The 26,637-nt window shown below is 38.0% G+C and overlaps 2 protein-coding genes across 9 annotated transcripts in view; one reads left to right on the plus strand and one right to left on the minus strand.

Moving 5' to 3' along the window:
• LOC138180537 (thyroid receptor-interacting protein 11) overlaps window positions 1-14,993 on the minus strand; it is a 45,319-nt gene extending 30,326 nt beyond the window's left edge. The window contains exons 1-3 of one of the 3 annotated variants that reach the window (XM_069114486.1): window positions 14,712-14,993; window positions 14,417-14,496; window positions 11,265-11,339 (exon numbers count right to left, since the gene is read on the minus strand). In XM_069114486.1, coding sequence (XP_068970587.1) covers window positions 11,265-11,339; window positions 14,417-14,496; window positions 14,712-14,814 — 258 coding nt within the window. In that variant the 5' untranslated portion in view covers window positions 14,815-14,993. Of the gene's footprint in view, window positions 1-2,541; window positions 2,781-11,264; window positions 11,340-14,416; window positions 14,497-14,711 lie in introns of those variants that run through there. The other 2 variants (XM_069114487.1, XM_069114488.1) reach the window with 2 other exon arrangements.
• Window positions 14,994-15,318: 325 nt separating this feature from the next.
• Window positions 15,319-26,637, plus strand: part of LOC138180655 (band 4.1-like protein 4A) — a 62,703-nt gene continuing 51,384 nt past the window's right edge. For 3 of the 6 annotated variants that reach the window (XM_069114710.1, XM_069114714.1, XM_069114715.1), the window contains exons 1-2: window positions 17,129-17,722; window positions 24,060-24,253. In XM_069114710.1, coding sequence (XP_068970811.1) covers window positions 24,140-24,253 — 114 coding nt within the window. In that variant the 5' untranslated portion in view covers window positions 17,129-17,722; window positions 24,060-24,139. The other 3 variants (XM_069114711.1, XM_069114712.1, XM_069114713.1) reach the window with 3 other exon arrangements.

The raw sequence follows: 26,637 nt of genomic DNA on the forward strand, positions 1-26,637 counted from the left end.
GTTCACTCGAAGTTTAAGACTATTCCAATTGCTTTTTTCTTTCTTGTTTTAATAGGGAAATGTTAAGCGAACATTTGAATATCGGTTTCGCTTACGTGAATATTATACAAGCGAGTATTAATTCTCCGTACGTTTTGCATCGTGCGATAATGAAAACGTTATAAGTTCTATGCGATAAAAAAGCCAGCTGTATCGGCGCGATCGAAATAACGTCGCGTCTGTATAGAACTTCGATAAATTAGGCTGTACGTTAATCTATCAATTGTAAGATACGCAATCTTAGTCACAGTTTTAGAAGCGTGGCGACGTAATGGCACCGAGCAGAAAAAATACTATGTATATCATTCTCGTGCCACGTTCTGTTTTCCATGGTGTTAATTATCGTCAATCAAGAATCTATACATCTAGACGAGTTTCGAATCACTGAAACTTGTTTTGTAAATTCATTTTAGGTCGACGAAATTTTTAATCTTCGCTATTAATCATCGTTAGTGAAGGATGCGTATTTTTAAATGGATTTTAAACGACTACAATTCATTCGAAACGTCAACGATTAGAAAAAAGAGTACGTTGAAAACGGAAAACATCGCGGTATTGGTGCACATAATCACTATGGCACTCAAATAAGCGTGCACTGCAAATTTTATCACGCGATAGCCTACACACTGACTTTTACAACAAAGATGACGGTAACGAACGTGTATACGGCTAATCGTTCCGTTCGTTAAGTAATCATAGGTAAGTTCGTCCTTCGTCTATTATCTACCGATAGCGTGCTCGCGTTTCACCGTTCGCGTTTCATTTTTAGTCGTTCGAGGTAAAACTAAACCTAATATTTTTTTATTTAAAAGTTAAAAAGTTGATATTAGATAAAAAGTTCTTCAGAAAGATAATATTGACAGTTGAAAATACTGGTAGTAATTCTATTCTATAGGATGTATGTTAATATAATAGTTTATTTAAAGACTTGGTAATTACACGAAATATCTCGTGATTAAGGTGTTTGTATAAAAAATTGACTTCTCTTGATGTATGGTTTTTGGAAGATGATAATTTAGGAGAACTGTTTGTTTCGTACAAACCTAAACGAAGAAAATTGAAAACGATAATATTTAATTCAGTACTATATTTTTGCCACTCCGTTGTATTAATTCTTCTACACTTGCTTTCCCAAAATATCGCCTAAGTCATAGCCGTTCAGTCGATAACCCGTCCTAAAAACGAAACTATATGACCATCGATATCCTAACAATCGATCCACGTTCTCAAAATATGAACCAATGACGCAGTTGCGCGATTCAACGCCGGAAATCTCTGTGTTTACCGGGTGCAGCAGCGTTCGCGTTTCGAAACACGTTTGTGGAAAATCATTTCATAGGGTTATTTGCATAGCGAGTGTTAATCCTGTTCATAATGTTCGCAACGTTTCGAGCGGTTTGTTACGCCGTACTGAATATCATCGTCGACAAATGGGCCGCGAGTCGGTTGCAATAGCCATTTTAAGACACGGAGAAACGGTAAACTCTATGGAAAATATCACTATGTACGAACATGATTTTCATTCGTGTAAGTAACATATCGGTTGCCTATCCTTTCGTCTGATTATCGAGAAGGATGCTTTGCGAGAGGTCTTTTTGCTTCTAAACATAAGTCGCAAAGAAATATCATACAATTTGATTAAAAACTCGGAACGAGTCGTGAAAGACTTGGAACGAATTAGATGTCTCGATAAATAGTTTTAGAAGCAGAAAAGTTGGTAATTACCCGACGATTCTAATGGAGGATGTTTTCCAATCTAGAATAGGCGAAGTTAAACTGTGCCCGGTTGGAAACTTGTTGCGCACCCTCTGCGCCATCCAGGTCTCTCGTGCAATTAATCTTTATTATGAGGTAATTCGATCGTGAAGAATGATTATTAACATATAGTACGTCTCGATTGGGTTTAAATATCGTTCGGGTGCAGGTTTGAAGGAGCACCGCGTCATTACGATCGAGCATGAACGCTCTCTTTGAGACACAGTACGAGGAAACGTAATATACTGCAAGTTCGCAATGTCTCTGTGTCTCGTGTGTCTCTTGCATTCGTTTTACAGCTAGTTAAACGTATCGAGGAATCAACGATATGTAACATTGTAACGCGATTCTTATCGGGAATCGTGACAAATATTAGCAGCGGCTGCCCGATACGGTAATCCTGTCACGGTGTGTTTCGATTCGTTCTCTTAATCGGCTCCAGCTAAATATCACTTATCGGATACCTCTATTACGAGCGAGCGTGCACGTACACTCGATACAAACATACGTTTATGCTCTAAATCCACGCATAACTGACAAGTCCTCCATCAAATAGATACGTCACGACTTAAAACTTTTTCTATCCACTATCTTTCCAACCTGTTTTATCTAGAATTTCAATTCGAGTATATATTTATAGCATTTGAAACTAACAAAATCCATCGAAGCTGAAAGTTAATGGTAGCTATCGAACCCTACTTAACGTCTGTTTAAAAAGTATCAAATAAAGAAGACATATCCTCTTACTTGTATGAGTCGTGCTCATCTGCCAATGAGAATCACCAAACGTAGCCACCTCCTTACGTTTGCCTTCGAGTGAAACACCACAAGAATTCCCAGGGATGGAAGGTCAGGGGGGAAAAAGATGCGTAGATGCGTGGTTGCGGCACGGAGGAGTTCGCTCGCGGCCAAGGAAGAGCACGTTCGTCACGTGCTGGACAGCAACGCCACGTTTACGGTCCGATCGTCGAGAAGCGACTGTGCGTTCGCGACTACTCCACCTCCTACCACCTAGCAACCCTCCCTATGGAGAGGGCACACGCACCAAGAGGCCACGTTCTACTACTGACACACAAACGCTCGCGCCATAACCGCGAACGCAGATATCAAAGATACGTATGTACATACGGTGTTTTTACAGCTACATACATAGGTGTAGATTGTAGATCCGGTGTGCGCGTGCGAGCATACACCCGAACCAAGTAGAGTCGGGCCTGTGTAAACGAAAAGCGCATTACCTCCGAGAACAGAAACAGAAAGAAATGCAGGTAGAAAATGCACAGTTACACCGGCGTGGCGCGGCGGCCACGTGTGCCGCTAGCCAAACTTTGACGCTACGTAAGCTTATGTCCCAGTGACTTTACCTTTTACAAGACGAATATGTCGGATCAGATAGGGCACTGAACGAAAATGTAACTGTCATTTTGTGGTCAGTTGGTTTCTGGACCCGCTTTTAACAGCGCGGCTATGGACAATGCAATGTTTAGTTTGATGATCTTGCAGGTGTCTGATGGGTCAATATAGACCATTTTTCCGAGAAATCTATATCGCTTTATCGACTCTATTTTAACAGTTTCCAGCCTAATATTAGCCATGAGCGGAAGACGTGGACAGAAGCAGTCTCGGACGCGAGCCCTAGAGTTCGTTAATCAACGATAACCTAAATAAAGAAAATACCAAAGTGATTGATCTATGAATAATCGTCATTTTAAAATTGTTATCATTTTGTCTAATACGATGCGTTGGTTGGTGCATCTGTACAACAATATATTCGGTTTGCACGTGCGTATGCCATGCTCGATGCAATTCCATTATTTCGCTTTCCGATGACAAACGCAAGTGCATCCGAGCGATGGACGATCGTTGCACGCATACTGCGTGTCGTAGACACTGTCACGTTTGCACGCAAATGATCGTACACGAGTCTCTTTGTGTACCACAATGACGATCCTTGGGCCTTGGAGACAAGACACGATATGCTACTTCCTAATGTTGCTCGGTTACCGCGTGCATCTCTTCCGTGTGAGAATATTCAAACTTTGAGTCAAAAGTTTACTTCAATATCTGTTTTCATATATTTTGGATCATCAAGAGAAAGTATGGCTGAGTAAAAAGGTAGAATCGCGTTGGTTAAAGTTTTAGAGACTTCGGAATTACATGAAATTGCTAAATAGCTGAAATGGAAAGAAAAAGTAGAAAAATATCTAGCTTTATGGTATAAGTACTCGTGGAAAATGAATGCGAGCTTTAGCTCCAGAAGTAGAGGTCGGGGATAATGAACATGTTGAGAGCTAATTAAGTTACCTAGGTTTCTAGAAAGTTTGTTTTTTCATTTCGATCGATGTTAAGTTTTTTGTCGGATAAATTTTTAGACAGAAGTTCCTTCAACTAGTAAGTAAAAAATTAATAAACGAGGGTTAATTTCAGCAAGATATTAATCCGCTTTAATCTGTTTTTGAGTAATATAAATATTTATAAACAAAATTCTAAAGTAATCAGACCGAAGAAATTGCATAAAAATACGATGATACAAATCATACCTTGTGATAAATGTAGTCTGCGTTACAAGGTACAAGACGTCCAGACGAGGATACAATCTTCCTAAACGAACAAATTGCACGAAGATGTCCTTCCACGAGATGAACTTCACAATGAATATACACTATTACCATTTTGAATGAAACTTCTGCATTCTATGTATTCACCATAAATCGTTACACTCACTAGAAAAAATGTATAACGTGGAAAAAGAAACCGTACCGAATCTTGTACTACCTTCACTTTAGACAACGCGTTGCAAACCAAACATTTAAATTTTTTACGGTTTATGATATGCCTATGAATATTGCTTCGATTTGTTAACATTATCCCTTTGCAATGAAAGAAGCGAAAGAAGTAACCAGTTGAAAGGTAAAAATCTTATAAACCGTACATAGCTAAAAGTAACGGAATGTTTTCACGTCGCGAATCCGCACTTTCCAGAGCGTATAAAGATTCATTTAAAAAAAAGTTTTCTCTGTCGGGCAAAATGTGTCGTTCAGACGAAAGAATACCGCAGACGTAATCATGAATAATGTAATTAGGCCAGGCTACCACCTTTTCCGTTGGGATATGTTCGTGTACGAATGTATAACGCGTCACTGTTAACGACAGGACATTTTTATCGGCCCCCATGTGAACGGGTGCTGCGGGCGCAGCTGAAGGAAACCAGAGTGGGAAAGGTACATTACCGGTGACATTATGATAATCGCGGGATTGCCCTCTTCAGCTTCTTCCCCCACTGGTATCACAGTCAGCGTCGTTTTTTGTGGGTACGAGCCCACCTACGAGGAATTTCCTTTTTCACCGAAAGAGTACTGTTTCGCCGACTGGAAACTAACCTGGTACGTCATTCATGATACAACACGTTTGTCCACGTTTGTCCACGTTTGTCCACGTTTGTCCATGTTTGTCCACGTTTGTCCATGTTTGTCCACGTTTGTCCACGGTTGTCATTAAAAAACGTCTTAAGATTTTTTGATAACTTTGAGAACAGCGATTGATATCATCGTATTTCAAAATGAAGAGGAGGTTGGTGATAACAAAAGCTATATCTAATGAATAGATCGCTTTGAAGCTATTGAAATGTTAATTCCATATACAGATCCATATATGTTGTAAAATATGTTGAAATTTGGTTCCAAGAATGGTGGAGAACATGTTTACTTGAGCATAGTTATTAGTTCGTTAGACCTATCGTACAATTTCATATGGATTTAGTTAACAGTTTATTTTTCACTATCTCGGTAAAATTACAGCAAATGTTTCGTAACATACTTTATCAGATTTTCTTCGAATTTTATCGACAGAATGCCGATAGTCGATATCCTCGCAAACGCTTGCAGCCTCTATTAAAGCGAACTTAATCCATTTTGTTTGATTCATTGAAATTTTCAATCGTGTACTACCGGCTATTCGAATAAAAGAATAAAGGAAGCGATACTGTTTCGTAAATAGTACTTTGTTCTCGAGTGAAATTTCATGGCAGTCGTATTATTAAAAGCTATCAACTAAAGTGGCGTTCAAAGAGATAGCGTGGGGCGGTGGTTCTAATATTAACGAATAAAAATAACATTTAAGGGTTTGTTCTACTGACCTTTTGGCGAAATTCTTAATTAGACGAACAGAGTAGCGATAGACACGTAAGCGAAGTGAAAGCTCGCTCGACCTACATTTATAGCCATTCCTGGAGGGTAGTCATAGACACTATCACCCCCGGAGACTAAGCACCCCCGTTATTCAGCCTATCATGCTCTGTTGCGTTATCAACGAAAACGAACCATTAACGTTGGCACACGCTGGTTACATCGGATCGATGCGTTTCCTTTTTTTCGTCAAAAGATAAAACGTTTAACTCATTCGAATTAATTAAGAGAAAAGCGAGATAGATCAAAGTTTTTCGATTCGCTTTTTCAAGTTTCCAATCAGTTTTGTGCAAGGTTATTTAACTTCGTGTATCGAAGTTTAGTATTTTTTCAGAATCAATCATTTTACGATGTTTTAAATATCACAGGAACTTTCTCCCATCAAATCTACACGTTTTTTATCGAAACACATACGCAGCAAAACTAATCGTGCCTTTTCCAACAACTAATTCGATAACGCTTATTTCTATTTCATAAAGATGTTATAGAACGAGGTCGGTCATTTATCGAACTACGTTTGAAAACACATAAGTGCTAAATGCAAGTTCAAATGGCATTATGGAACGGCAATTAACGTGCTCTTATTAAGTTAATATGTATTTAGCCAGTACGAACGCGACTACGATAAAGTGTCTCACAGTTAACAAATTAAGCAGATAGTTGTATTAATAACTATCAACGCAGCATTATATTCATTTTCGAGAGGCCGTATCTGCGCGTAACACGTTTCACCTGCACATACTTATACGGATACAGGGTCACGTTTTTAATTCCTTCAGCATACATAAAAAACGGGCACAATTCGTATCATACTATAAATAAACTTAGCATTAAGTAATTTACGATGCATTAACCGCGACGATTAAAAATGATGCGTCGACCACTTATGTGTCGCGAACCATTGTCGGCGAGGAATGACTCATTGCGACGAATTTTATCTTGCTTAATCGCAAGTTCTTACGCGGTAGCTCTGATGGAAACAGCACGATGCTTCAGCATCTGATTAGTTATTAAAAGTCGAAGTGGCGGAGGTCACCGGCTACATCCGGTGCTCGTGAGTGGCACAATGTCTTGTGATCGGTCGCGTTGAAGCCACACGTGCCCGACCCCATCGCGATCATGTAGAACGACTAATTTTAATTCGACTAACCGCTAGGCACGAATTTGAAATGGTACGACAATAAGAAAAATGTCGAACAGAATGAAACATTTCTTTTTGAACAGTGCTCACGACGATGATGAGGATGAACAGAGAGAGGTTTAAGACCAATCCTTTGTTGGTCCAAGATATGAAATAAAGTGCGAGGCTATGGTTATCGAGCTTATCTCGCATTCCTAGCGAACGTTCTTGCCGTGGTACTGAAACAGTGCAATATCGAAGTGGCTTTTTCAGCCATCTCCTTCTACGATATTTTTCATTCTTTATATCTTGATACTGCCAACTTCGATAAACACTCAATAATTTTTTTATCCTTCTTTCATTTTCTATTTTGTTTTCTATCATTTTTAATGGTATCAGTTATTAGCGAGAAAGAAGATTAGATCGTCTCATGTTTAATTTTGAAATTGCTTTCTTGATTGGCGAAGTTACGTAACTGTTTTAGTACGGAATAATTTGTCCTCTCGGATAATCCGAACAATGTATCTTTCTAGTTAATACGAATTTAATAAACTACCTACTCTGACAATTAATTAAACTTAAAGAGCCACTCGTTCAATTTGTTTTGTCCTAAAATGTATATGCACGTCTTAACGCGTAATTATTTCGTTTCCTTGGACAAGAGTAAATATTTCTTTCAATAAAACGATGTAGCACGCTTAAGATAAAAATTAGATACATGTATTTTTTACCTTTATACTATGTATTTTCGTTCATTTGTATAAAACATTCAAGTTATATATAATTTTACGAGCTACTGGTTATAAGAAAATAATCTAGCATAAAAAGTGGTTTAGCCAATTAAACATAGGAACGGAATATCTATTATGCTAAGAAACTGTAATTGAGGACTGCAGTTTTTGCGATGGCAGACGTGAAATTGTTTTTTGAAATAATTTTACATCAAAGAGCAGTTAAACGGACTAAGTTATCCCTACATTAGTTAATAAAAACATACAAATCGACCATTAGTTGAAAATGCGGAAATTCTGGGCCTCGATAGTCTTTTTAAATATTTATATACTATATAATTTAGCCATATATTAAACAATGTCAAATTGCTTCTTAATTGCATCAGATTCACGGAAAATACCCTACTGACTCATTAAGCCATTTATTTGCAACTCTCTGTCAATCAATTTGCATAATTGAATATAGTCTTTTAACACTGCGGTTATGAAAAGGAATTGCAAAAATTTGTTCGATATTTCTTTATCGTTATTTCTTTTAAGAAATATTTAATCCTTAATAGCTTAAGCAATGGGAATAATACTTTCGGTACGAACAGAGTCTCCCTTGGACAACAAAATAAAAACGCTAGCTTTCGTAAACCTTTCCACGTTCGTGTACCAAACTGCAATCTTCTCACTTTTCAATCGTTTGAATTATTATGGCGAAAATGGCACACGGAAAAAATAATCTCGAATTGGGCGGGAAACGGTAGCAAATGGGTGCTGCTCTTCATTCAGGTTGCACAACGGCGCGTTACATTCGCGTCTAAACGCTTGCGTCACTTTCGAAACTTAATAACGCACCGTGGCAAGCAATTTAATGACACTCGATCGCGGATTATTATTGCGATGACCTAACAATGAGTTATCGTCTTTCGAATGTTAACAGGGTAAAAGTTACGAGTCGAAGCAGGGTACGTGCTTCGTCGATCGTGCAACTGATTCTTTACGATACGTTCATTGTCCAGATGGTTTCCATTTTCATGTTTCTCCCTTTTACATTTTCATTTTGTCGAGGCGTGTAACACTCGAGAGAGACGCGTTTGTACCATACTTACACGGTCGTTTCTGCATACATGGTTGTCGGTGGGTTCAGGGAACTCGGGTTGCTCGTGAGCTCAGAATGAAATGGTACGCGCCCAACAGCTGCGTGAAAACCACGTGAAATTGCTTTACCTATTGCGACGCAATTTTTGTTGTTACGTTGGTTATGGTAAAAGAACGTCGCACCAGGAAGCTAATGAATATTATTCAGGAATACATTTGTAAACGGAACTCGCGTACTGCCTGCTATTCCATTGATAGATGGAACGCTGAATAATTTTCAAACGCGTGAAATGCTTCTTTCAATGTTTTATGCTTGTTTTACGAGACAGCGAATTAAGAAAGTTTGTTGTAACTACGGTAATGCTATTAAGTGCCATTGATTTAATATTAATTGTATATGTAGAATAAATCAACGTAATTGTTAAAAATTGTCCTATGATTGTATTCTTCCCTATTTAAGAATGTAAATATAATAGGAAAAACAAAATATTAGAATCAGAAATTTTTCGTTTATTTATTAGTCTTTTAAGTATCTACATATTAGGTTGTAATGAAAATTTGCTACAATATACGTATGCGTTCTTTGAAACACGAAGTCAGTGTTATTCTTATACATCTATCGCATCAGACTGTACAAAGTACATATTTAAATATGTATCATTATTTATACGTATATTTCTTTCGTGTTATATACAACGAAAGCTGTCTCGGTTTGTATACCAAGAACGCTTTCAGTTCCAAGAATACCGCAGCAGAAGAGTTAACGTTAGAAACGTCACTTGCATCAGAATGATACATTGCTGAATTAGCGACAATTAGCGATAATTATTTTCATTATACATAACTATTTGATCTGAATTAAACACGTACATTTTCTTCTGCATAAAATATGTGTATAGCAGATTTCTCCAAAAACTTGGATATTTCTAACGTTAACATTTTCGCCGCGTAATTAATTACGTATTGACTTCAGATACTCTTAACAAGTATCAAGTTCAAAAAAAGGTTGTTTAACTTCTTTTTGCACTTTTCTATGTTATTATCATATACATATTTCATTATTGATTTTTACGACGAAGGAGAATAGAGCCAAATTCCCTAACGACCAGAGATAAGCGTACAAGTTGAGTCATTAATTTAGACGTTAGTGTAGTTTGCAATTATCTGGAAGTAGCTTTTATAAATACTAATTAAAGATGAAGGCTATTTCAGAAAATAGATAACTTATTTCAAATAAATCGCATTAAAATCCCGTAAAAGTGGCACACAAGTAAAAGAAAAGAAGTAGTGCGAGATACAAGAATATATATTTCAGAGTGCGAAGAGAATTTGTAAGCCAATACAAGTATGTACATACTTAGCGAAGTTTTAAGCGTCGTGTATTACCGACGACGCGTGTGGAAGCGTTGAGTGGAGTAGAAGAGCGCGAGGCGTACAAATGAAATGCGAAGAAGAAACAGTGTTTAGCAGTTTTGTATCTGCCTCATCAGCTGCTACTCAGCATTACACAGCGTGCACGGCAACAGCAACAGCAGTAACAACGGCATTGGCAACGGTAACAGCAACGAAAGCGAACCGATCGAGACCGATTAATTACAACGAATGAAAGTTCGTGGAAATGTATGTTCAACTGTACTAATTAATAACGATATTTTGAAAGTATTACTTTTCCTCTCGTCGAATTGGTACTATATTAAATGCAATAAATTGGCGTTGAATGTCGGACCATATAATAATACTTATATTATGCATGAATCAAACGAATTGATTAAAGATCCTCTCTTAATTTTTTGGATATTTGGATATTTGGATAGTTGGAAGTAAAACATAGAGGAGAATACTGCGGAATACATATACGTGATAATTGATAGATACTTGTAAAGTCCGAACGTGCCGTAATTTTTTCAGCAAACGTTACGTTTTATATCGGTAAATCTATATAGGCTTCGCTAATCATAATGAGTATAATTGCAGAATTCTTAGCAATTATTAGGTTTCAATGAAATAAATGTGAAAAAATCGAAATATATCGATGAAACTGATTTTTCTGGTAACTTATACGAACACAATTACCTATGGATACTGGATACTTAATTAACGTTATTGCTTAGCGTTCAGCCTTATTATATTCTACTTTTTAAACTAAACTAACAACGTGTTATTACTGAGCCATGAATACATATAAAATCCTGCAAAGAAGACTGTCCTAGCGTTGAATATGCAAGTTTGTATAAAATAAGACAATATTATTCTAAGTTTTCCGTTAAAACGTGTCCACATTTCTAGTGGAGTTTCTCGTATAACTTTGTATAACAGTATTAGTAAGAAATTAAGATTTTAGAAACTCACCGAATCCTTTGGTTTTGCGTTTAATTCGACGACAGCCTTCTGGAGTTCACAGTTCTGCCGTCGTAGTAGCGAAATCTATGCAAAATGAGATAAGTAGTCTTTAGTAGTATTTTAATACTCCTAGCATAGAGAATTAAACATAATCATAATCGCTGAAATTATTTGCTGTCTAATTACATACATATACCGAGTTACATTCCTGGCGCAGATTATGTATTGATATCGGAACGCGATAAACTCAAGATACCCTGGATTGTTTCTTGATTAAAGAATACTCGATACTCTGAAAATGAATTTCTAAGCTTAATTAGTAAAGTACCACAAACTATCCAAGTTAGAACGGATTTTCATCGTGATCTAACAATAAAAAAATGATAATGTTGAAATTTTGAGAAGCGAGTTCGAAGATTATTCGTGACGTGTTCGATAGCTATAATGGCGTCAGAAGTATTTATTTTTGGAACTCGATGATTTTGTTGAAGCAGCAACGAAAAATCGGTATCTCCTAACCTGAAGGGGAGCGAAAAAAAAAAAAAAAAGAATGGAGGGAAAAAAGGAAAGTTGACATGGGGAACGTGGTAATCACGTTACGGACTTAAATATTGGTAACCATAATCAGAAGGAAGTCCGGTGGTACGCCGTGGGTATACGAACCGTACGATGCGCGTTTCTGTTTGCCTTCCTTATCTCAGGTTTGCGCTGCGATAACCACCACCAAACCCCTTCTTCAAACGTTATTTCACCTATACGGTTCACAATCTTACTACGAAAGCTGGGAGCAACGAAAGTGAAACGATTTGAAACGTTCTAAATCGACCACAAGTAATGCGCTTAAATGGTTAGGTATCTTTTTCGAGTTATCGATAGTTTCTAGACCTGTAAGCATAGTTTTCGACGAAGAAATATTTTATAAAAAATAACGATAATTTGATAAGCCTGCTTCAGAGAAAAATATGAAAGGAAAAATGAATTTTGTGATATTTAGAGATTTTTGTGATTACAACGGAATAATAATGTCTATTTATTAATGTTTTCTAAGGGTTTTCATACATATAGAGTTTAATGTGAAATTTGTTATTTACAAGTACATATTTTATTCAAATTTCAATAGAACTGTTAATTTAAAAGAAAATATCAATAAATTTATCGAAGTTATATAATCTACTGTAAACATATCTAGTAAGTGAGTTAATTTAGAAGAAAGATACAACAAATTTATCAAAGTTATATAATCTACTGTAAACATATCTAGTAAGTAAGTTAATATAGAACAGCTTTAATATAAAGTTTCGAGGAAGAATTTAACGAAAGTATCATTAAAACGTTTCGATATGAAGTTTTATAAAACAAACTGAACGAAAAAACCAATAAAGAATACGCGATCGATCTTTATAATTACCATCGTATTCGATCAAAGACACTCCCTAAACCATGTAGTTTATATTCTAGGAACACGGCTCGGATATCGAACGTTAATATTGGAAAACGATATTACGATTCCAGCAGGTTGATAACACGATTAACAGATGCTTCAGAGTTTCAACAGTTTTATACGCCTGCACTACCATAATAGTTACGTACAATTTTGATGTAAAATATAACTTCATTTTCTATGATCATACGTGATAACGAGTGTAATGATTTACGAAATTAAAGAACGACTGTCTAAAACACATAATGTTCAATAAGACAAAACACGATTATTAAAAAGATTAATACAATTGCTATTATTTATTATATGCTCTCGTAAATTATAAATCCCTAATTAAAGTTACATTGAAAATTTTCCTTGTTTTCCATGTAATTCGCTCTGTACACAAAAAAATAAAACCCTGCTCTTCGTTACCCAAATTCTTTGTCTTTCCCTCCTGTCTTCGCATGATTAATTAGTCAATTCATTTTATCGTATAAATTCCACCCTCTCTAAAACTCTTCCCACCTATATATGTACATATGTACATACATATATATATAGTTGTGCGATCAATTTACGAATAGTTGCGTTTCGTGGCAAATACACGGTATCTCCCAGGTATGACGTAAAAGTCAATCGGTACGTTAACATTGCAACGTTATACATATAGGTATTTCTAAAGAAGGTAGAGGGCATAGGATGCGAGTATTGTTAATGCAGAGCCAAAGGCTTTGATATCGCTATCTATCGGTTCCTAGAACAACAGAGGGTACCGTCCTGAAGCTTACCACAAAAGCACGAACAAACGTGATGCACGCTTTCGGTCCCTTATGCTTCCACAAATTGTCCGCGATAACAGACCGGAACGACGTGACCGTGCAGACTTCAATGACCCCTTTGCCCCCCTTCGCTATCCCTCCCCTGATGAAACTATTTTTGCACAATAGAACGATTGCTGTTCGAAGGTCGAACATGTAATATTTTATGGAAGCAATGCTACAATACCCAGGAAAATGGAATATTTAAGCTCTTTCCTAGATGAGTTTTTAACGAGAAAGACGGGAATTTAAAGTGTGAAATGTCATGAAATCGAATGGTATTTTTTTTCTATTGAAAGAATGACAAGAAACGATGTCATTATTTTTTTTTTTTTTTTTTTGTTTAATGCTCTAAAAAGTATTATAATGGTATCGCTTTATTACGTGAAAAGTATGATTGATAGCTTATGTAATAAAGGACAGCTTCCTATCGCTCCTTGTTGAGAATTGAAAGGATTCGGGGTTGGTGTCATATGAGATAAGGTAAACGTGTTTACATAGTACTCAATCCCGTTTAATATGGAAAGCAACATCTGTTAAAATAATTCCAACTGCAAGGTAACTATGCCCTTATCGAGGTAGTCAACATCTGCGTATATGTAAAGAATTTGCAATAAAGTATGTTATGCGATCGATTAGTAGAATCAAAATTAGTACAATGTTAGAGATGCCGTGAAAATATGAGAACTTAGTAAAATACAAAAATAAATACACTCAAGACAATTTTTTACATTTAACGAATTACCATTTTCAAAAAATTGTCTATTGAATATTACATATTGCAGGACATTATGTATATGTATATTCCATATAACGATATTTTCAATGACATTTTTATGCAAGGCTAAGACAGTTCAAAACACATATTAATAAATTAATGAATTATTAATCAGCAATTTAAAAATCAAAATTATACTTACTTCAGCGTCTTTCGAGTTGAGTATTTCTTGCAATTCAACGCATCTTTCGTTCGCTTCCTTTAATGCTTTCGATCGTTCGTCTGTGCAAAAAGATTATAATATTATTTGTAAATGATGAAATTATGAATAGTTGTATTCGTCATTTTATATCTTTACAATTCGAATTTCCCGCCATTACGTCACGCACTCACTCGATAAAACAAACTCTTACATTGACAGTCGTCAGTAATTGACGTTACATGATACTAGGTTATGATTTACATTGATTACATGATTTAGAGATGATTGTACGTACCTATTTCCTCTACTATACCCTCCGATAAGACTTCCTTTGTAAAGCTTGTTAACTGTCCCTTTAAATTCGACAAGCTAGGCAGTCCGTCACCGAACCACGCCATTTTCCACGTCGACACTTATCCTTGAGTGTACTTTTTAAGGACTATATGAACACTGTTTTTCAAACTTATATGCACTGCATATTTTGACAAAACTACATTATTTAACGGCATAAAAATATCAAAACATGAACTAACAGGAACCTCGCACGTAGTAACCTTCGCAAAACATACAAGTTTAGTTGCGAGCATTGTCGGCAACATTACGTAAAAAATTACTAGATTTCTCGGGACCTTTTCAGCTTAAATAATAGTGTACCATATGGTGGTACAAACTCTGATCTATTGAAATTGTTATTGATATTCACGATATACTGTCTCCTTTTATTTTGTTCTGACGTCAATAAAAACAGTTTGCTAATTCAATCAATAATGTTACAATGTTATCACAGGAAAGCATACACATACTATTATCGAGCGACTTTTCTTATCGACGAACACGCTTTTTAGTTCTTTAATATATCTAAAGAGTGCAGTATTAACGACTGAATTTGACACTTTTTGCGAGAAACATTTTAGAGCAGTTCTTGTGCGAGCAATTCCAAATCGTTATGCGCAATATGATATCATTAACTAGAAGAGTGATAAGGTAATTGATATTTCCTTTCTATTCGATACAATCAGTTTAAAATCGTTTTGATTTTATCGAGTATTATATAGACATACGACGACGTTTTAATCAATGAAGTAATAATATTTTTATTATATTTAATATTAACCACAATATTCCGGTGTTTATCTAATACGACATTGCATATTCGTTGTAGGTGAATGCGTAAATATTTTAATAAACGTCATTCGGAATGTTCGAAATACATATTAATTCATGCTAAGATCTGGAGAAGAAGCGCCGGAATCGTTTGAAAACGCTACGGTTGTTCCACGAAACATGCACCTGTAACACCTGTTTTAAATAGGACGCTCTCGCGTTAATTTACTTTATCGTTCCCTGGCAAATAAATTGTCCAGTTTCTCTACCCAGTTTGATAAATGTTAATTCGAGAATAAAAAATCTTCTCGGAACGGCGTCGAGGCATACCATTTTGAAAAGTGATAAAGTTTTCGACACAGATTGTTCTAATGGAACCTTTCTTCTATTTTACCTCTTTTTTCTTCCTTTTCTTTTCACTCTTTTAATTCACGTGTCGCGTATTTCCTTTTATTTTTAGGAAGTCAACCCGATTGCATGGGCATTATGGAGCAGCACCTTTTTACGGGGCTTCCTTTCTCTGCGGCGTGTACCAAAGTATTAGGAAGAATGATGGGCACGAGGCCGAGATCCTCAACAGAGGAAGGTGAGTAGCGGTTGAGAAAGGGACAGACGCTTCGCTATGCTGTGCTTACACGCAGTGCCGTATCGTTTTTCTCGAGTACACGAGAGTAAACGGGCTCGTTTTTAGTTACGTGAAAAGTTAGTTACAGTTCTTCTGCTAATAAGTGATTATTTTTTTCCATTGAAACAAACGCTCTCTTTATTTTTCAATTACATGTAACTTTCAAATCACATGTAGATTTTCATTTTATTAGAATTTTAATGTATTTTAAATTCTATAGAATGACAGAGAATTAATGGTTGATGATTTAATTATTACCATTTTTAAAGATCGTTTACTTAGTGCGAAGATGATATAATTCCTAAATTACGCACAGATCCTGCTTTCGTGGCAGGTACATAGGAAATAAATCAGTAGTCATTTAAAAGAATAAACAGCTATTTTAAAATAGTATTTTATTCGGTATACAAGAGAATATAGCATTGGAATAATTTCTTAGAAACAGGCGATTTCATAATTTTCAAATTAGAAACTAATAAGAATATAATAATATAATAAATAGTATAATAACATAAACTACAACATGATGAACGAACTAGTACAATAATGTATAGTACAATAATGAGTGTCTATATGAATATCGATTTGCATTGGCAATAATTCTTTCACCTATCTGGCAATTATGATTTATTTCGAAACTATCTGATTCCGGCAACAGGTCCGGCGAAAAATTTGTGCCGTCGATTTAGGCTGGCTGCCAGTGGAATCGGTCGTATAATCGCAACAACTTAACCAAGTAACAATCGGCGTTGAAAAAGTTTTGGTGGTTGCGTGACGCGCCGCAGTTTCGAACACGAAAGGAAGAAGAGGGCTGAGCGAAACGGGCAAAGGAAGAGTCCCGAGTCGCAAGCTACGTCACTGTCCACGCGATCACGATTAACAGAGTGAACAGCACGAGACGTCCGAGCGCGCGAGCAAGACGGAACGCGTGGCGAAGGAAAGGTAGAGGAAAGGAAAGGCGCGCAAGGTAAAGGCACATCTGAATCCTACGGTTGACTCGGCTCAGTCTGATCCGAGCCAAGCCACTGCCCTGGCGCGACGTTGCTCGCTCTGTACGCGCTTGTATCCTCAGCTATTCTTCCTCCTGCTCTTGACACACAGCACGGCACAGTGCACTCGGGGCCGCGGTCTAATCCACTGGTGTCATCGATTACCGATCCAACTTGCTTCCTACGCATCGATTCTCGCTGCGCGGTCAGTTTAAGCCGTGGCGAGCTCCCGCTCTCGCCGAGTTCGTCCGACAGACAAAAATCACCGCCCGATATGTCACAGTGCATGCACCAGCACCGTGTCGATTGGTTCACGCGCGTCCAGTGAACCACCGACGGCGCTCGATTTCCTTGGCTTGGCTTCGCTCGTCGCACGGTTTTTGTTCGGTTTTTCGTTTTCGACGTATATACATATAAATAGTCTGCGATTCGTGACTCGTGCGCGCGTTTGTCAATACGGAGACGTTTTATGGACCCTGCGGTGATTCGACACACCGGAAGTGTGATGATCCTTCTAGCGGGACGTGCTGCATCGATCAACGCGGCGACAGCGTACCTTCGATCTGGGATCTAAGTTTCGCGGTCAAGGTGTGTATCATTCAACTCTGTTCTTACCAACTTTACCTCCAATCTTACTTTCTTTTTTTTCGTTCTATCCTTTGTAATCTCCTATGGTGCAAGCGCCTTTGTTCCGACTTGACATTCAACGTATCATATCGATATCGACCGCTGCTTTTTAAACAGACGTTTCGTTTATTATTTCGATTTCTTTCTCTTTGGTGTGCGAGTTCTTGCAGTTAGGTTTTCTTTATCCGTTTGTATTCGATGCGATAATATTCCTGATACTTCGTCACGGTGTTTCTTCCCTTTGTCTTATCAATGAGCGAACGATAGAAGGTCCAGGCACGGGCAATGGGAAAAATTGATCGGCGTAATTTAATGCCTCCTTAAAGCCGATCGACGAATGCTTAATGTGGGACGAGAACGCACTTCGCATTCTATTCTGAAACGTATCGTCGACGTTCGTGTCCCTTCCAATGCTGCTTCTGAAAGCGTCTCAGATAAATGAAACATTTTTCCCGCTTCTTTACGGTAGACAATGGGCTATTAGCTGTAAGCACCAATTATGGGGCTGTACGAGCGCGCTTCTTTTTCCCGAATAGTTGTGCACGAATAAAGTAAGGGGGATCGAGGGAGTCGCGTCTTCCGTCGATGTTCGTAGAAGATGAGGCTAGACGAAACCGGAAACGAGGCTCAGAAGAGTCAAAGGACGACTCCATTCGTTCGTTTTGTCACGCGAGACTCTATCCCGTAGGCTTGACTGGATTAATTAGACAATGCAAGTCCATTTGTTTTTGTTCTTTTCACCGTTGTCTCGATGTAGTTGTCTAAATTCTATTTTTTACTTAACCGCCATTTGGTATTAGTTGATCATCAATCGCATAAAGTGACCGTTTCTCCCGAATAAAAATCGCGAATTGAAAAGGATAAAGGAGAGCGAGAAGCGAAATCAAAGCCGGCGCTCTATCGTTGCCGATATTTACACAAGAAATTGCAGCTTCGTATCGGTTAACTGCATCAGTTTCAAGGAGCTTGTTTCGTTTAACGACTACACGGCATGTAGGACGTCGCAACCAACGGAACAAAGTAATCGTGACCGTGGTATCCATTCACGAAACATCATTGGCCGAGCCCGAATTTCGTGAATCGAGAAGGAGAACGAGCGATTCGAGCTTATTTCTTTCCTTTTTTTTTCTTTTCTCTTTCTTTATCTGGAAGGGTATCGTGTCACAGTCGAATAGCAAAACGGACGCGTTAATCTAACACGGCAGGCTCGTCTGCAATTAATTCCGCAATAAGGGTCAACCGTGTGGTAATTTGTTAAGCTTCGTCAGTTTCTATTATCCCGGGTCAGATTCGGGAATTCTGGATACAAAACCTGTTTCACCGATGCATCGAGCAAGACATTGGAGCTCGCGTTCGCCAGAGTTCAACGGCACTCGCCACAGTTCGGCACATTGAACAGACATTTTTCACCGCGACACGAGGACGCGAGGTGTACCTTGGTCTCTTGACCTTCTGCCGGAGCGACTTGTCACGGGCGTCTATCGCTCGAAAGTTTCTGCTTCTACGTGACGGGAAACAATTACATTCGTTGCCACGGAGAAACGATAGACGGCCAGAACCACACCTGACCTTGATTTTTGTAGATCTATTACTAAAAAAAGATATAGGATATCAGTCTTAGGCAGTCGCGTTTAGAAACGTAGGCGTATTTCGTTAGGAGAAAGTACTATACGGTTTGGATAACGAGGTACCAAGACTGGGTGATGGCTGATTGATTAAGGTTAGGCATCGACGATAACACCTCAAATTAATAGGTCGACTTTTCAGAAGGAATTTTAATAGTTTGATGCGGCTAAGAAAATAATATTGATTTCTTAATTGCTACGCGAGGATTATTCTTCTGTCAACTTTATGTACGTATGAATATTTTGCGTGAAGCGAGCGAGAGTGTAACATTAACGCCAGAGTGGTTTGTTATGTTTAATTCGCAGCATGATCTCGTGGATATCGGATTAATTTTAATATGTTAAAGTAGCAGACTCGATTCGTATGTCTGATCGACTCGAGTGACCTGATTCTTACCACACGATCAAAATTCAAGCAACGAGTTTCGAAAGTCTCGCAATATTCTTTCCCAACCCCATCAGCTCCAACGGCCGTTTTGCAAAAATCCATGCACAATAACTTATCTTGATTGTACGTGAAAGACACTAGATTTCAGCTGTGTTCGATTAGAATTCGACATCGAGACGCTGGTACGCGCGGCGTGTACGAACGAATAAAATAATTCATCAGGCGGTGTGACAGCGGTGAACGGCGTCAGCTAATGAATAATACGTGAACACGTTCACAAAACCGCGACGATCGCGGCGAGACGATGGCGCGAGCCAGGAGGAGAACGCACCGAGGGTGCAATAGCACTCGGGAGCGTGAACGCGTTACCAGAACCTAGAAGGCTACTTTCCAAACGACAGGATACCTTCGGCATTCAAAGCTTCTCTGGAGAATGCGAAGCACGAACCATTAATTTTCTTAGCGATTCGTCGAGCGTAGGGACATTCTTCTCAAGGGTTGATATATTGCGCACTGCACCGGTCAACGTTCACGCGCAATTTTTAGTTGAGTCCAGTTTCGAAGAAGGGGATGGACAGAGAGGTAGCAGACCGAAGAGAAAAGAGAGGAAAACAGCCCTCCTACTGTTTACAAACGTTCTTTCTCGAATCGAAGACCAACCACTCGAACATTGTAAAACGAACGGACAAATATTCAATTGCAAATCGCCGCGATTGAAATACATTGGATGGATGGCGAAATGGTCGGAGTCTCGCGGCGTAATTTTGCGCCGGCTTAATGAGTTTAAATATTTAAATTGCACCGACGTGCCAGTCCAACGGGAAAGAAGTTCTTCGATGATTTACCCTCGCCTATATACCGGCGCATTTATCAATACACCCTTGGATCCTTTTTGCAGTGTACTCACGATGCACTCGCGGCGTACATGCACTCATCATGGCGCGGCGCGGCGCGGCGCAGCGGCTACCTTCGCTTTTTAATCGGTTCGTTCGGCCGTGCATCACCGTGACCTACGCGAATAGCGTCGCGATATAAATAGCCTGAGACAATGAGATACCGTATCGTGAATATGTTCTGGCTGAATTGCAATAATGGTGTGTACTTTCGGTGTCTTGGTAACCGGGTTTCAAGAGAGATGCATTGTGTTGGAGAGCTGTAGGCGTTTCGATTTTAAACGAGACTGAAAAAGCCGTGGAAAAATGTTTTAACGTACCTTTAGATTTTAATAATTTATGTAATTTTATAGTTTTATATATACAAGTATTGAAATTATTAGGCTGGAAATTTAATAATATCAACGATATGTGCACATAATCTTTTATTACGTTGACAATCATAATCTCTAATCAGGACAAATATAAAACGTATAAAGTTATACCGTAAATCTCGTAGGTTTCGAAAAACTCAAAGTACCGTAACTTTCCCCCTAATTTACTATAATTGGATTAATGTTTTTATTAAAAAAAAATTACTCTCCTTTAACTCGATGATAATGCAACGATCGTCACACTTTATATTAAGTGCTTCAAACGTTTTAAAATATCTACAATTAAACTCGCAACATCTTGCGACGATCACCAACTTCTGCAACTCGTTCCCTGCTTCTGCCTTTGTATTAATATTTCCATCGATAGTTAAATATATTCCATCGATAAATATGGAACACCCGCATCGCGATAGCGAATGCCGCCTCTCATCTCCATATCGATTTCGTTGGCTCCAGGAGGTTTTGCTTGCTAGAAAATTTTTTGCAGCCTAGCAACCAAAGTGGAGATGCATGCCAACAGGTCTCAAAGCGATGGTATTTTAAGTGACAGCCACTCGTATAGTATTAGCGCGCGTACATACTACATACACGTGGGTTACCGCACGGATGAGCGCGCGTCGAATAGTCAGGCGATCGTATTCGAGATGTTACTTACGTCGGAACTATGAGCTAACGGTACAGACGAGTAGCCGAACGGCGAGTAGCGAGCTGTTTACGATTTTTTAGAGTCAGAGTAGGAAGCACACCTCGCGGTTCGAGGCGTTGAAAATAAATTTGTGATCGTCTAGTTATAGTGGATCGGTTATGCTTAGTATTGTTGTCCAAACTTTGCCAGTAAAATGATTCGCCGATTCTAGCTATTGCCTTTTACGTCAAGATTTTTTTTCTAAATTCTGTTTTTGCTGCAACGACAATGCGCAGCGTTAGTATCGTTAATCACTATCGCACTAAACTCATAAAAAGAATTATGTTACATCTTGGGTCTCTTCCCTGTTATAGGATCCCATCTGTCGCATTGGATTAAAAAAATTATCTGAATCATTATCGGAGACCTGTTGGCATGCGTTCGAGAGGATTTCCAATTGAGAGCATTTTCTCGGCCGGTTCACATGCTACTTTGGCTCGTGTATAAACCAGAAGACGAATAATTGATATTCACGTTATTCTATTTCGTTGATTTATCGAGTAATTTAATTGATAAGTTGATTTTCACTACAGCACGCGAATATTTAGTTTGGCGGAGGATCGACGTTCCCGATACACATCGGCGGCATGTTTGAATCTTAGAGTTATATTTCGGTGTTCGGTACGTTTAACCGAGTCGAAACCGGCTGGCACTGTTTCAGCTGCGCCGCTCCGCATCGTACCGATTTTACACCGCGTCGCCACGATATTTGTTACTTGAACTTGTTATGTAAATAATGTTTATAGCGCAGTATAATTATGCGCGGGAAAGAGGCGTGCATAAATTTGCTTGATATACTTGAAACGAATGCGTCGATGGAGCAGGCCGTTTCGAGATTTGTGTACCGTAGAAATTTGCATTGTAGATAATTTATCGTGCTTAGCACGATCGCGTGATGTATCTTAATGGTATGGAAGCAGTTCTCACTTTGAAACACCTCGTTGACTTTTCATCGGACCTATTTTTTTGTGTTGTTTTCGCGGAAGGACTTCTCGATGTTCGCCTAGGTTCTAGATGATGGTTGTCGTTTTAAAGAAAAAGGAAGATCGAACGTTGCAGGAGACGAAGTGATCGAAAAATCAACTCTTCCTCTCAGCAACTTTCGCTCTTCCTCGGTTGTGTCTGGATGTCATAAATCACGAAATCAATTGCACCGAGCCAATCATTCTACTCTTATACGCGTCTTTTTCGACGACGTTTTGAACAGAGATGTAGATAATTCAACTTCGTTTCATGTCCTCCTTGCTCTATTCCTACTCTTTTTCCTTCGCTTTTTTCCTTGTTTTCTTCTTGTTGTTCACGAAGTCGACTCTATTAGTCGCACAAGCGTGTCCCGTTCACGGATCTTATGGAAGACACAAGATAAGTATCTATGTGATTAACGATCAGATCCAGCGATATCCTCCTGGTGACTGATCAACGAGTCAGTTCTCTTTTCGAACTATCTCCGCTATACGAATCGTTAGGCCATCGAGCCTGACGCTTTTGCGATTCTTTAGTGTTTCATTATTCTATTGTCGCGGTGGACACGTAATTCCCTTAGGTTCAAAAGCATTAGTTAATTCGTCCACTTATTCATTCATCGTACGGGGCAATTTTAATTGGTTTCGTTGAACCTACGCCCATTGAACTCGCATTTGAAGAACTCCGAACGTTTTCAGGTTTGCTTCATTCATCGCTCCGAATCGCAGTGAATTATTCGTCGGATATTAATTTATTTCGTTTATTAATTGTATTTCTTATTTTAGCAGAACAAGCATTGAACAAGTATTTTGGTACTGCAAATATACTGATATTATAACTGAGTTAGTATTTAATAAATGATTATTCGAGCGTGTTAGATTTAGTCATCTTGTGTTATGTATTAACACGGTGAAAACTTATTTCAGGGGAATGTAATACAGATAGAAAATTGTAGTCTTAGTGAATGATTGCGATGCAATTTATTTACAACGGAGACACCTTCCATTCGTCATTTTTTTTGTAATTGAAATGTTAATTGATCATTTACATTCGTCAAAATTTCAACGAATTCCCATTATTACTTCTAATATTTGATTAAACCGATTTTTACTTTTCGTTGTATTTCAAAGATCTATTAATTATTTTAAGTATAAAAATTAATGCCAAGGAGGCTGTATTCGATCGAAAAATTATTCGTTCCTTTTAAAAAAGGACGCGCGTTACTAAGCGCGTAAGGGTTAAATGTCTCGCAACTCTGGTCTTTTGTTCCCCGAGATTAGATCGATTAGATCGTGTTCGTCTGCATCAGTCTATACGAGAAGCAACGGCGATAGTTTTGATCGGATTACAGCGTCGTCCTCATCTTTCAGGATGACCGAAACCGATGAGCGGATGAACGAGTAAAGCCAGGAAGGAATCACAAGGGAAACGAGGGCTGCCGAAGGAAGAGATGGTGGTGGAGTGGCTCTGCCCTGGACTTCGGCCGGCCGGAAGCCGTAGGCCCCGTCTTCTTCATTGCAAAGTGATACTTCTCGACGAACACGAACTACTGCAAGATGTTTTGGTGAGTTGTTATCCGATCTCTTGTTTTGTCTCTTTTAATTAGAATATTTATTGACTTGGATTTCGATGGATACCCATTAATGCCCTTCTGCGAGCTTTATCTATTTACGATAGCGAGTAAGTACATGCATTACGATCTCACATGTGTTACGACTACATCGTTAAATTATTCTTACGAGAAATTAATCGCGTCTTTTTATGCACAACCTAGTAACAGCGCGCAGAAATTTCGTACACCCACGCTTAGGCCTTTTCTGGCAATAGAAATCAAGTATATAAAAGGTGGGTAGGCGATGTGGGCGAACTTGTGTCGCTAACGTGTGTTCCTTTTCGCGTATACCCTTAACAATAATTTTATGTCGGACAAAACTGTCTTCTTTGTGCTGAAATCAAATCGCGATACACGATATCCCTTAACACTGTGGTTTGCTCTACGGACAAGCTAAATTAGTGTAGGTACTGAATAGAATTACCACCTTACATTTCTCAATTTTCTTCGAAGCCTTGAACCATATGAGAAAATTTGCGAATTAGTAAAATATGCTAATAAAATTCGAATAAATAGTGTCGTACGAGTGTACTCAATGAAAGAATAATATTATAAGTGGGGTAGTTATTATACAGGGTGGTTGGTAACTGGTGGTACAAACGGAAAGGGGGTGATTCTACGCGAAAAAAGAAGTCGAAAATATAGAATAAAATATATTTTTTTTTTTTTAATTTTTCCATCGAGACAACAATCTACAGTGAGATCCGTTATAACGTACCGCACGCGTACCGAGCGAAAATTCAAAGTCGATTTTCTCGAAAACAAAGCCTCAAACGAAAAATTTTTATTCTATATTTTCGACTTCTTTTTTCGTGTAGAATCACCCCGTTTCCGCTTGTACCACCAGTTACCAACCACCCTGTATTAGTTTTAGAATCATGAAATAGAGGAGATGCATATGTTGTACTTGTAATAATTCGCTACATTACATATTTCCAGCATAGCATGATTTGAAGCATAAAATATGACTTATCTTTAATTTTATCCATTACTATTAACAAGATAGATTCCGCCTGATATTATTAATGCTTGAACGGGACTTCGGACGAACCACTTCATGTTAACATGATGAAAATACGTTATTTCACGTTATCTCCTTAATATAACATGGAATGTTGCAAGCAAATTACACAAGATTCTAAAAGGCAGGAAGGTATTCCAATTACAGTCTGAATGTTTCTTGTTTCCCGGGATTTAAATGCGTTTCGTAAAAATAGTAAATAATTTACAAGAGACCCCGCTTTATTTCAGTATTTAAGAGCTCCATCACCAAAAGTGGGCAATATTCGTCTATTTTAGAATGGTTATCAGTTCATGGGGCAATTTCGCACAGACACGTCACGTAATGAACATGGTGTTAATTGCTTTTGCCCGTAGATATTGCGTTGTTGTTTCGTAATTGTCTATCTGCTACAGATATTCTCTTTCGATATGATTTACTTAACTATTTGGCACTTTCATCGATGAAAGTGATATTTCCTCACATCACAAGAATTAAATAAAATTGTTGTTTTTATCTGAGAAGTGGTACGTTATTACATCAGAACTCGTAAATTTCCCGTGCGATAAAATATAAAATTTGTTACTCTGGTTTGTTGGAATGTTTTGACTAGATCTGTGACTTAATATTTTAGAATAAACATAGTGTAGGAAATAACGACAGTGAGAAAAAATGCGGTAATTCAGGAAACGGAATGTAATTTTTCTTTGATTCTCATTAGCGCATTAACCGTTTGATGAATTTTTTTAGCGAATACGTTGAAGTCTTAACGTTAGTTTGCAAAAAGGTGTGGAATATTAAGTAACGGATGTTTTGCTAACTGCATAGGTTACATACTTTAATTGCATGAATAGTCAGAGGAGAGTCGTATATTTCTTGCTACTGGTGCTCGATGTAACAATTTTCTATCTCCAATATTTCATGTTTAGAAAGGTCTTCAACAGCGTATTGCGTTTAATAAAAATTTGATTATTTAACCGTTCCCCCAATTCTCTCAATAATAAGGCATAAAAACATTTTTTGTCTTAAACGTACAATATTTTTAACTTAAACATTTATCAGTCTTATAATACGTGTAGCAATGTGGAAAATGTACATTTACTCGCTATTTAACACAGGTGTAAAACGATTAACGTATCTGAATATTGTCGTGTGCGATACATCGATAATAATTATCGATATGCCCATCACGTACGCTCATTAAGGGGAGCGAAATGACTGGCGCTTCTTTCGACGGAACATGCCGATTTAATAAATGTCTCAATTCTGATAGGAATTCGCAAAGAATCAACCTACAGCCATTTTATAAATCGTATTATTTATATCAAGGAATACA

This window comes from Bombus flavifrons, chromosome 6, assembly GCF_040668555.2.
Source record: "Bombus flavifrons isolate JBK064 chromosome 6, iyBomFlav1_principal, whole genome shotgun sequence".
In the NCBI taxonomy this organism is placed as follows: Eukaryota; Metazoa; Arthropoda; class Insecta; order Hymenoptera; family Apidae; genus Bombus; species Bombus flavifrons.